Source organism: Macaca nemestrina, chromosome 10, assembly GCF_043159975.1.
Source record: "Macaca nemestrina isolate mMacNem1 chromosome 10, mMacNem.hap1, whole genome shotgun sequence".
Lineage (NCBI taxonomy): Eukaryota > Metazoa > Chordata > Mammalia > Primates > Cercopithecidae > Macaca > Macaca nemestrina.
Window position 1 is genome coordinate 125,567,981 of NC_092134.1, and position 12,377 is coordinate 125,580,357.

Consider the following 12,377-nt stretch of genomic DNA (forward strand, 5'->3'; position numbering starts at 1 on the left):
GAATGCAAACTTTTTCTCTGCTCTTTGTTGTATATCAAGCATCTACAATAGTGCTGGGCACATATGAGGCCCTCAATACATATTTCTTTATGAAGAAATGATTAAACATTTTTCTTTTATTTTACGTGTAGACATTTGGACTAGGTGGAACCTAACTAATTTATAGAGTCAAGATTCTGGGAACCCAGAATGATGATTAGACCAAGAAACCCTGTTTCATTTACTTCCGAGCATTCTATTTGTCCCACCATCAACTACTAGTACAAGTTACTGGTCTATTCAAGTGATAGTATGTTCAATGTCTGAAGAAGAATTAATAGAAGAAAATTATTAAATGGAGGTAATTCAATGTATTTATTGAATTTTTCTGAAAAGTAACAATCATTTCGTGTTGGTGACATCACATCAGTGATTCAGAGAAAATTAAAGATTATTATTCTGAGACACTAAACCCACAAAATGCTATTTAACTCAAATTGAGCTTGACCTCATTAATGGAGGCTATAAGCTTTCTACTATAATTATTTCCACATCTTGATATTCATATTTTATCAATGGAGAAAGAGTAGACCAACACCTGCCTCCAGAGTAAATAGAATTTTTAGAGTCATGGAATATTTCAAAAATTGTTCTAATTCAATGTATTGATTTTAAATGTGAAGAAATGAATAGAGCATAAGTAGGTGACTTGCCTGGGTTTCTCATGTGTGTCAGTGGCAAAAACTATTATTAGAATCAATTCTAGGATCCAATCTCTAACTATGTTGTCGTGAAAGATGAGTTACAAAGGAAAAGTAAATTATATTCCTTGCGCTATCAAGTTATAAATTGGGTAGCTCAAACAAGAACTTAGCACAGCTTTATTTTCATGATTAATGCAACCCATAGAAGATAATATACAATTATTTCAGCAAACACTAACACAAAAATTTTACGTTTGGGCCAGCAATATTCTCTGGTCTACATTTAATATGCCAATAATCAGAAACTGACTAAATTTGATGAAACACTTGGTTGGGAGCAGGGTGCATATTATAATTTCAAGAGAACAGACTGGGCACAGTTTGGGAACCAACTTGGTTATAGAGGCAATAAGGCTGTCCAAATATTTGTTCCTTGTCCCATCTGTCTTCCTAAGGCAGCACATTGCAAATGAGAGGGAGAAGGCCAAGTTCACACACCCTGTATTGTGTTTTTTACTTAGTTTGTAACTATTGCTCTCATACTGAGCATATCACAGATTACCACTAATCTGATGAAATTATGACACATTAGAATAAATGCTATTTTAATTGCATAATGTCATAAAGTTTATAAAATGCTTTTACATGTGTCTGAATTGAAACTCATACTGGTATCACAAAGTGGACAAGTGCAATAGATTGTATAAATGGCCTAAATCTTCATCCCTCTGTGCATCCATGCCCCTGTGCCATGTGACTTTGCAGTTCATCTCCCTGAGGGCGTTGGGTCCATTTCCCAGCACTATAATTCTGAGGCCAACCCTGTGACTTTCTCTGGCCAAGGGCATGTAGGTGGATGTAATGATTGCGGACTCTTGAAAAGAGACTTACACAGTTCCATTTCCTCTCTTGCTCCTATGCCATGACAGCACAGTCGGGCTAACCTACTAGAGCAAGAATCAGAAAACTTTCTGTAAAACACCAGAGAGTAAATATTTTTGGTTTTGTGAGCCATGTGGTCTCCACTGCAACAATTCAACTATGCCACGCTGCCATTGTGACATAAAAGCAGTTGCAGGAAATATAAAAATAAGTAAGTACTGCTGTGTTCCAATAAAACATTATTTATAAAAACAGCCCGTGGGCTGGATTTGGTCCACAGTCCATAATTTGCTGAGCACTGTACTAGAGGATAAGACACAAGGGATGGAATTGAGTTGCCCAAGTAACCCTAGTTGAGGTCTTTCTGAATCAGCCAAGTTTCAGCCAAGTTCCAGATTCCTTAGAGAACCCAGACACACATCCAGCCGGACCACCTGGCTAACCCGTAACTTACAGCAGACACATGAGCAAACCCAGTCCAGATCAGCTCAACCTTGCAGAATCATTAGCAAAGTCACTGAGTCATAGGATGATTTATCATGCAGAATTATTGTGGCTGTTAATACAGTAGGTAAAGTATTAATTTTGCCACTTTAGAATTAAGGATGGGGCATAAAGCCTCAGTCATTATCTTAGGCAGCCAGAAAGCCTCAAGACTCAAGACTCAAATATGGATGTTTTTCAAATCCAGTATCTATTCACTATACCACACTGCTTCAGCCCTTCACGATTCTCTTTAATTTGGGTGGTTTTGCTTATATAAAGACATAGGGATAGATATGAATGACCTAGGCTGAAAGACTAAAAACTTCAGGCAGCCTCTAACTCTCCACTGATGTCCTTCTTAGTATTGGGTCATTAAAAATTATGTCTGGCTTCAAGTTTGGATTATTTGGATTATTTTCTTGAACTTACTAATACAGATATCTTCATGGTATATCAGAGTCTATATTGTCCTGGTTCATGTTTTCCAAAACTTCAGTAAAAGGAAATAACTTAAATGGTCTACTCTTGCACACAGCTCCTATCTCTCCATTTTACGGCTCACATTTTATGCAGGGCTGTCAGGGCTTTCTGAATTAAATGTGACTTAGGGCCTGCGCTTGCTGACTGAGGAGGCTCATAGGTCCTATAGCTCATCCACAATCTTATACATGAGCTGTCAAGTATGAGAGATTGGTGCCAAATTCAACCCAACACGGCCCCTTCCCAGTAGTCTGCCTTCGACAACTCCTCCTTGTCAAATCCAACAGTTTACACAGAATATACAGTGAATAAAGTACCCTGAAAGGTATGAATGTAGAGGTGCCGCTTTGGCTGATGGCAGGAACACCTATCAGCTTCCCACAGGGCTGACATTTCAGCCTGCAGCGGGGAGATGATCATAGGATTTTTGTGCTGCTGTTTCTAAATGGATTGTAAAGACTCCCAAGGCAAATTGCCTCACTTCTCACCATCTGCCTCTATGAAGAATCAGTGTGATGCAACTATGCAACTCAGAAAACTTTCTTTTTGCTTTCTTTATTTATAAAGTAGAGCTCTCAGGTGAATGGTTGACAGAACCCATCAGGATTCCCTAGGACTGGGCCTTATTGCATTAAAATTTAACACTTGGTTGTGAGAAACTCCATGCCCTTCTCCTCGCTGCCTAGCAAAACTTCGGGCCTTAGAATCATTGCATGTTAGATCGGGAAGGTAGTAGTCAGAAGTGCTTACGGGTTTTGAGAGGTCTCCCTAATAACTAGGGATCTGAGATTGTACAATTACCTTTTGATCGTTAACCTCCTAGCTAAACTCAGCATAGACATGCCAAGTCACTTCCTGATTGGTAAGATACAAGAAGTAGCCTCTTTGGGTTTTAATATAGTGAAAGGGAGAATGTATCAGTCAGAAGAGTGATTGGATAGCCCAAGAAACAGGAAACAAAAAATACAAAGATAAGCATTGAGTATACCTATCCAAGCACCCACAGTAGTGAGGGTCCTGTGTCATCAGACTTGGCCTTGCCAGTCCCAATTGCAGAGTCATTCCAAGTGTAAAGATGAATTGAATGTGGGATGCTGTGGCCAACAGACTGTGTGAGGTTTTTCGTTTCCCTGAAGACATATTATCTCCATCTTGAAGTGAATAATGGATGTGTCAGATTATCTTAGTTGTACGTCATTTAATATTTGATTCCTCTAACTCTGTTTGGTTTAAACCCACACTCACAAACATGCTGCTTCGCCACACAAGCCAACATACGGCAATGTGCAGAACACTGGGACGTGGAGTGACTCTGGGATCTTTAGCAGTGATCCCATAGAGAGAACCAACAGAAGCCTCTCTTATGACTTAGCTTCCAGGGCATCTTGACCACAGCAAGAGAAGCGACTACTCTCTGGGATTCAGACAACCAGGCCATGGGACGGTCTGTTTCCATGCATTTCCTGCCATTCTCATTTCTACTCCAGTCTCATTTATATTTAGGTTCTTCTGAATCTGCCTCTCTGGGCCTAAGAACTCCTGTGCCCTCAAAGAGTCAGTTTCTCAGTCTTCAAAATAGAAGGACTCATCTACCTGACATTAATTCAACAAGGATCTCTCAGCCTTGTTTAAACCACAGAGGCTTTCGATGTACATAAAAATCTCATGACCTACCCCCTCCATCAACATGCCCAAGACAGTGCATCTTACAGATGTTCCCGCCTATTAAGATTCTGTCATGTAGTATTACATAAAAATATAAAGTTTTGTCCAATATAATACAGATTCAATATCTATATAAACATAAGGTTTGCCCTTGCTACAGTAATTCTGGTAAAATCTACCTCACTCCAGTTTCATTTGAGAGTCACTGAACCCTGCCTCCAAAACCCCCATCATTGCCCTAGATGATGACTCTGTAAGAAATACAGATAAATATCTTCCAGTTTCAGTGGATCTTGAACTGCTTGTGATAGAGTTGGCTTAGGATAGGTGAGTACAGAACCAGGCCTGAATGTAGGGAGATGGTGGTGTTTCGAAAAGTAACAATGTTATCCGATTACTAAGCATTCATAATGGTTAGTACTGGTGATGGGTGTGGGCGTGTGTGTGTACACGGATCTGCATGCAGATACAAAGGTAACCACAATCTTTGTTTTCAAATTAAGTAGCAGAAACATGAAAACAAACCCATCCTATTCCTCACAGGAATAGCGTTAAGGCAAGCTGTACGATTCCACCCGCGTCCCATCAGAAGTTAAAGTCACTTAGCACACAGACTTCACTCTAGAGCCAATTCTGTCTTACAGTCAGGTGGGGAATCCTCGATGCAGGATTCTAGACTAGTAAACAGCTTTCCCCTTCATCCATCCTCCTTCACAAAAGCAGTTTCACTAATAAATCCCCCTGTATCTAAAGCTTCTCTTGTGAGTAAAAGTATAGTTGAAAAGTATTCTAAATTGTTTTTACAACTTATACTTAAGTTTAGAAACTGAACTGGGTAATCCCTAGACTTTTTCATTTTTCCTTAAGTGTGTTCTGTTCATATACATAGTTCCTATACCTCTGAGAATATAAAATGTAAATGTCCTTTTCCCCTAATAATTGTCTACTAATGAATATCAAATATTAATAGCTAAATGGATAACTGCTACAATAACCACCATCCGTTCTGCTTCTGCTCAGAGAAGCATTACCAAGTGAGAAGAAAATTTGAGAAAACAATGGAAGACGTGATAATGGTTCAACAAAGATCTGATCCAAAACTAGGAGGAACTCAGTTATCTGAATCTTTGTGATTGAGAGATTACTGAAATAATTTACACATGGGAAACACTTAATGGCTTAAAATATACTTTTTTCAAAGGCTTCACATACAGAAAAGCATATGACCTTCAAAAAATCTTGTAAAGTTTGAGAAACTGCAGAACAGACAGTGTAAGCCAGTTGCCCAAATCCAGAGAGCAGGGGTGTGTGTGTGTGTGTGTGTGTGTGTGTGTGTGTGTGTATGTGCGTGTTCATGCAGGCAGAGCCAACTCATGGGTTTCAAACTTTTCCCTCCTGAGCTCATGGTCTTTTCTATTAATTACACCACAAAGAGTTCCTAAGGCCAAGATCCACAGTATGCAAAGCTGCTTTTTTAACATTAGGAAAAGAAGTAAAAAGAAACTTGTATGGAATTCTACATAGTCAATTGTCTAATAGGTTTTGTTTATGGACTTCAGAGTTGCTCAAACTATGAAACCTAAAATACAACGCAGTGACTTTTCTCAAATGGCACATCTAAATGAACGATTCACAAATGCCATTCAAAGTACTGTTTAAGAAATAGATATTTAAAATTAAAATGCATCAAAAGATACGAAAATCAAAAACTAATATAAATTAGATGGATGGCATATATAAGAAAAATACTGATATTTTAAAAGCTCACCCTTTATTATAGAGACTTAAGTACACATTCCATGTAAGACCAAAAAAAAAATCTAAATTTGTGTGATTTACGTGCTACATATTTATATGTAGAAACCAAACAACATATCTGGGTGCTAAATCTATTAAGTGAAATTTTGTAGGGGGACAGGATATGCATACAGTCTCAAGTTATGACCCCACATATGATTATAGAAATAAAAGGGTCCCTTTAAAATGGACAGATTTGGTTGACACTACCTTACTAAATTGATCAAATTTAATTATCACCAATGACAGGGCAAACTGATATCAGATGCCTGTTGATGTTTTATAATGTGAAGGACACACCACCAAAAATGGTTAATCTGAATCTAAGAATGAGAAAATCCTAGATAAAACAAATCCAGATTAAGGGTCATTCTGTAAAACAACTTGTCTGTAACTCTTCAAAAAATGTCAAGGTTAGACAAAAGCAAAAGTGAGTGAAAGAATTCTCTGATTTAAGTGAAAGCCAAACAGAAATGATAACAGAAGGCAATGTTTGGTCTTGGATTCCTGGATCCAAACTAAAGCAGTTATAAAGAATATTGCTGAGGAAACTGGAAAAATTGGAATAAAGACTATGTATATGAAACACTATTATATTAATACTAAATGTCTTGGGTGTAAGAAGGGTATTGTGGTTATTTGGAGAATGCCTTGTTCGTAAGAAAAACGTGCTGAAGTATTAAAGAGTGACGTGCCATGATATCTGCCACTTACTCTCAGATGTTTCAGAGAAAAAGAAAACAGAGAGAGAAGAAAAGCAAATATGCAAAATGTTAACAACTGGTGAGTCTAAGCGAAGGGTACAGAGAGGTTCTTTGTACTATTTTTCAACTTTACCCTAGGTTTGAAACTTTTGAAAACAAAATACTGGGAAAAATCAAACGAAACAAAATCATTCTTTAAATTCTTTATTTCACGTCCGTTTCAGCAGTGTTGAAATATAGGTTTCTCATACACACAATTATTTTACAGATTCAGAAGTGAAGTGCTGCATGAATGTTACAAATCATAACATGATCCAAATGTATAAGAAAGTACTTTAAAAAATCAGACAAAAGACGTAAGAATTATTATGCTAAATTTCTAATCCAAATGTAAAAACAAGAATAGAGGATATTGGCAATGCTAATATTCAAAACGGGTTTATCCCAGTTCGTAATTCCTCTGTTCCTCTCCTACCTAAAACCTAAGAAAGTATTCATTATAAATTGGAAGTGGAGAATTCTTAAAAAACCAACTGGATAATGAGTTGGACGATTCTCTTTACAGGTACAATTTATTTTTCAGCAACCTGTAAGCCATGGAAAGAGTAACTCCATATCCAATAAAAAAACTCAAACCTCTATTTGGCTGGGGAAGGGGTGTCAAATATGAAATGGTGTGGTAGATCCGTGCTCCGACAAAGAGTCTGAAGTGCAGGATGGCTGTAGAGAGGTCGGGACCACTCAAGGAATACAGGAGGCCAATTCCAAGAAATGGAACAATATTTTCAAGGTCATTCAGGTGGGCTCTGTGGAAAAAGATAACTGTTGAAGACGCTAATTACAAAACAGTAGATATGTATCCTTTCTTCTCTCTCTTCTAAAAACTAAATCTGAGTGCTCATGGATCCTTAAATTTCAAAGTAAGATTTATTTTTCTCTCTCAAATTATCTTGTTTCCTTACCCACTTGACTTTTATTTAGAATCTCTCATTATTTTTGTTTCTTTTTACTTTTAGTGTATCTTTAAATATCACAGAAGGCATTTTGTAGTTCCTAGAATATCAAAACAACATCTATCTAATAGAACTCATTTCATTTTTGTAAATACAAGATACTTTTTTCTTATGAGGTTCATAACAATTAGCAATTCAAGAATCTTTTTATAAAAATTCTTTTTCCCAAAGGAAGAAAACCTTTTTGGTGTTGATGTTTCTTAAGATTCCTCCTTTGCTTCTGCTACTCTCCCAAATGATCATTGAGAGAATCCTTGCCAACCCAAACCACTAGGTTGCTAATAATTAATTTACCAATTTAATATCAAGAATCTCATGCTCTTATGTCTAAATAACAGAATATATAACTAGCCTTTCAAATACAGTAAAATTTTGGCTAACTTATCTTCCAAATGCCAAATAAATTTGTTAAGAATGATGGTGCAAAACTACAAAGGACACACAAAAAGTGGGACAGGTGAAAGAGAGAAAGAGAGAGAAAATTTCCTAAATGTTTTCTTTATAACAGAACTGGAAGAAAAACAAAAAGCATGTTTTAGCCACAGTTTTGCTCCAAGTCATGGCATCTTGGGTTTCTCTGGCTAAGACCGAATACAAAACACTTCTACTATTGACTTGACATTTTTATTATTATTGGTGTTGTTGCTGTTGTTGTTTTTAGAAATGAGGTCTTGCTCTGTTGCTTAAGCTGAAGTGCGGTGGCACAATCACAGCTCACTGCAGCCTCAAACTCCTGAGTCTCAGCCTCATGAGGAGCTGGGACTACAGGCCTCACCACCATGCCTGGCTTAATTTTTAAATTTTCTTTTTAGAGATGGGATCTTGCTATGTTGCCCAGTCTGGTCTTGAACACCTGGTCTCATGCAGTCCTCCAGCCTCAGCCTCCCAAAACACTGGGTTTACAGGTGCAAGCCACCATGCCCAGCAACATTTTTGAAAATACTTAATTTTAAAATATCATGTCCCTTAAGTCTACAGAATTAGAAATTGCTTTAGAATCTAGGATAGAAATGGAGAGTTTGATAGAGTTTGTCAGCTACTGATATGTATTTCAGAATGAAAACTATTTCTGCTTTACGTTACTCTCTTCTATAGCATAAACATATAATTATTACATATTGCCTGCTCAATGATCATCACTCTCCTCCTCTCCTTTCCTTTCTGTTTTCCCTACATTATCTCTAAGCTTGCCTCACAAAGACGATGACTACATACAGACATGAAGAAGACGGCAGCAGCCCAGACAAGTAATCATTTGAAAAGGCTTCAATACAGAATAAAAGCAAAGAGAGGAAGGTGTGAGTGTTCCTGTGCCCTGTCTTTCATGGAGCAATGCAAGTACTACTGAGAATGCGATGGGAAAGAAAAGACAGGAATGCCATTTTCTATTAAAGGGCCCACTTTGTCAATGACACCAAGGGTATTTGTTTTTGTCCTCTGATTTCTCCTGCAGCATCACAGAGACATACTCACCTCCAATCTTAGGCACGTTAGTGTCCTTCACAACATGCCAAAAGGACAGAAATTGTAAGGCTGAGGAAGAAACTATAAAAAGGAGACTCTCTGGAAAACAATGTCCACTTCTACGCCTGTGTTAAGCAATTGACACATGGAATGGAATGTTAAAGCAGAGAAGAAAGTCAAGGACAGTACGAGGACCATGAGGGTAGAGGGAAGGAAGGTCAGGGGCAGGCGTTCCTTTACTTTTCTAGCTCCTGCGTGTTTTTCTAGCCTCTTTCTCTTTATCTTATTCTCCCTTTTGAGCTCTCTTTCTCTTTCGTCAAAATGTTCTCAAAGATAACACTCCTCATTATGCTAGTAAGAGCTGTTTTCCACAGTCCCTCATACTTATGCCAATTTATGGTGTATTTTGTACTTCTTTTGAGACTGTTCCAGGCGTACGGTTCCCCAGCTCTCCCTGTGAGCATGTGCCGCAGTGCACTATCACCCTTCCGTCCCAACCCTCCCCTCTGCTCCAATGACAACTTCTTCCTGGAGCGGCAGCTTCCTTCATGTTAGCGCCATTTACCGACAGCTGCCAAAATCTATCACCAGGTGAACATCGGTCTTCCTAAGAGACCACTTTCTACCTGGGTCTATTACCCTTCTCCCCCATGATTATATTTTCCCATTTTTCTTTTTCCTTTGGACAGACATTCCCTGGCACACATTTGCTCTGTGAGGGACCTTCCCAGCATCTCTGTGCTCTTGAGGCCACAGCCGCGCCTCCTACTCTCAGATCAGAATTACTTGGATCCCAGCATCCGCCTGACCCGGACAGACGTTGCTACATGCATCTGGAGATTGTCAGGCTGTGAACAACTACAAAAAGAGCTGCACAGCAGGCTTTTCCTGACGCCCTCATCTCAGCCAAAGCTCTTCACCCTCAGCACACAGCCATGTGTTCACATTCTCACAAAGGAATTTTCCCAAATTGACGAGACTTCTTCTCTCCTCTTCTTTCAAATCCTAATACTCTTCAAGATCTTCCTTTATGAACTATTCCTTGGAACTAATGGAACATGGCTTCATATCATTCTCCCATTTCTACATGCATGTGGGTCTTACTGGGGGTGGGGGGCGGGGAACATTATAAACCCCTGAGGGTCAGGAACTCAGTCTTAAAGCTCTTTGATAGCATCTCAGGAGAAGAAATGACAGTGATACATACACAATAATCTCTCCTTATATGTGTTCATACAGTGGGGCCACAAGGGACATCATCCAGTTCAACCCCTAGCCTACGTTCCAGTCTCCTGACAGAGTCCGCAGCAAGTGTCACTTAGATTCCATGGAACACTCTCAGTGAAGGGGTATTCTCTACCTTTAAAGGGAATATATTCTAAATGTCTCTCCCGTCCCTAAATACCAACCTCAAGCGTTTGTTTTGTCTTTCAGATGACTCCCTGTATTTCACCAGCTGGTCTGTCTGCCTTTCAACTTTCTTTTTATCTTTTTGTGTCGAATGTATATGGTATTGAATGCTTCCTAGACAACGTAAGAGAGTATTAAATAAATAAATAGGTCGAGTGCTTTCTAACCATCACGGTTTCTGCCTGTCTAGAACTTTAAGTCACATATCTTGGTATTTCAACACATATTACTTTAAGTTGTTAATGAATTGTTCCATATGTGTATGTATTAATTTTCTCTATTGTTGCACACGGTAAAGCATACTTTTCACTGCATTTATAGCCCCATTCTGTCCCTGCCAAATACGCTAATCGTAACAGCTTTACAATTACTGAAGTAACGAGAGAGGTGAAAAAAAAAAAGGTCTAGCTTAAAAATCGAAAAGGAAGATTCTGGAAACACTCTCTCTGAAAAATATCTCCAAAAGTGTGTTATTAGGCACTTTTTCGATGAAACAGGTACTATGTCAAAAAGCATTTTGCAACTGGAAACTCCACTCTGTTGGAGACGCTCTTCTCTTACTATGCTGAAAAGCCAGTGTCTCATCACGAGGGGGCGCTGTGCACACAGTCGCTGCACCTCCTCCAGGACGCGGAACCTTCTCAGAACTAGGGTCAATTGTTCTTCCTTACATTTATTTGCAACCTGACTAGCAGATCAATTTAGATAACGTCGTTCTCCTCTAAAAGTACAATCCCATGGGCAGGGAGTAAGGGTGGAAGGTCGGAAAGAATAGTAGGTAGGAATCTAAAATCCCCAAGTAAAATATCTTTTGTTACGCTTTCACACAGGAGACTTATTTGGATTTTCATTTCAATCTTACTAGTGCTACTGAGGGTCTAATTGCTTCTGATCACTTTCTAGTTCTGGGCAATTTTATAAATACAGGTCCATGACTAGCATCATGCAGGCGGCTGCCTGCTCTAAAAGGGGAAGTGCATAAAGGACCAGACAAGGCTTTAAACGGTTTCATGTCTCCTCGCTGGTTTTGAAAACCTCAAGCTTCACTCACTTTTTTTTTTTTTTTTTTTTTTTTTTTTGAGGCGGAGTTTCGCTCTGTCTCCCAGGCTGGAGTGCAGTGGCCGGATCTCAGCTCACTGCAAGCTCCGCCTGCCGGGTTTACGCCATTCTCCTGCCTCAGCCTCCCGAGTAGCTGGGACTACAGGCGCCCGCCACCTCGCCCGGCTAGTTTTTTTTTTGTATTTTTTAGTAGAGACGGGGTTTCACCACGTTAGCCAGGATGGTCTCGATCTCCTGACCTCGTGATCTGCCCGTCTCGGCCTCCCAAAGTGCTGGGATTACAGGCTTGAGCCACCGCGCCCGGCCCACTTTTTTTAATTTTATTTTTTTCATCTAACACATAATTTTTCCTTTGATATTGTTCTGCTATTGTTTGAAATGTCCACAGTGATTCCTTGTCCTGAAACTATTTTATATCTGTATTCTTGACACAACCCATTTTCAAGACTCACTGATTTACACAGCAGGGCTGCTGAATTAACAAGTATATAACTAAGTGAGACAGAAGGTGAAATTTTGTGCTAAGTATCTGCACAGACTTTTTCTTAGAAGAGAAACCTTCTTGCTTGATGAATAGCTTGGGGGTAGAATGGTTTTGCATGAGCAAGAAGGTACTTTTAATTTTAGTGCTGAAAGGTTGAAGAGTCTGTGTGGCTAGAGGAGAGCCTCAAACACGGTGTAACACTGGGCGTTGCTTGAGTGAAGGAGGTACAGCTACGGGGCCTATTCCCGAA

The 12,377-nt window shown here is 39.1% G+C and overlaps 1 protein-coding gene across 5 annotated transcripts in view; it reads right to left on the reverse strand.

Moving 5' to 3' along the window:
* Positions 1 to 12,377, reverse strand: part of LOC105481596 (microsomal glutathione S-transferase 1) — a 30,067-nt gene that overhangs the window by 5,907 nt on the left and 11,783 nt on the right. For 2 of the 5 annotated variants that reach the window (XM_011741282.2, XM_011741290.2), the window contains exon 4: positions 6,886 to 7,503. In XM_011741282.2, the coding sequence (XP_011739584.1) occupies positions 7,257 to 7,503 (247 nt within the window). In that variant the 3' untranslated portion in view covers positions 6,886 to 7,256. Of the gene's footprint in view, positions 1 to 334; positions 4,078 to 6,885; positions 7,504 to 12,377 lie in introns of those variants that run through there. The other 3 variants (XM_071072158.1, XM_011741299.3, XM_071072159.1) reach the window with 3 other exon arrangements.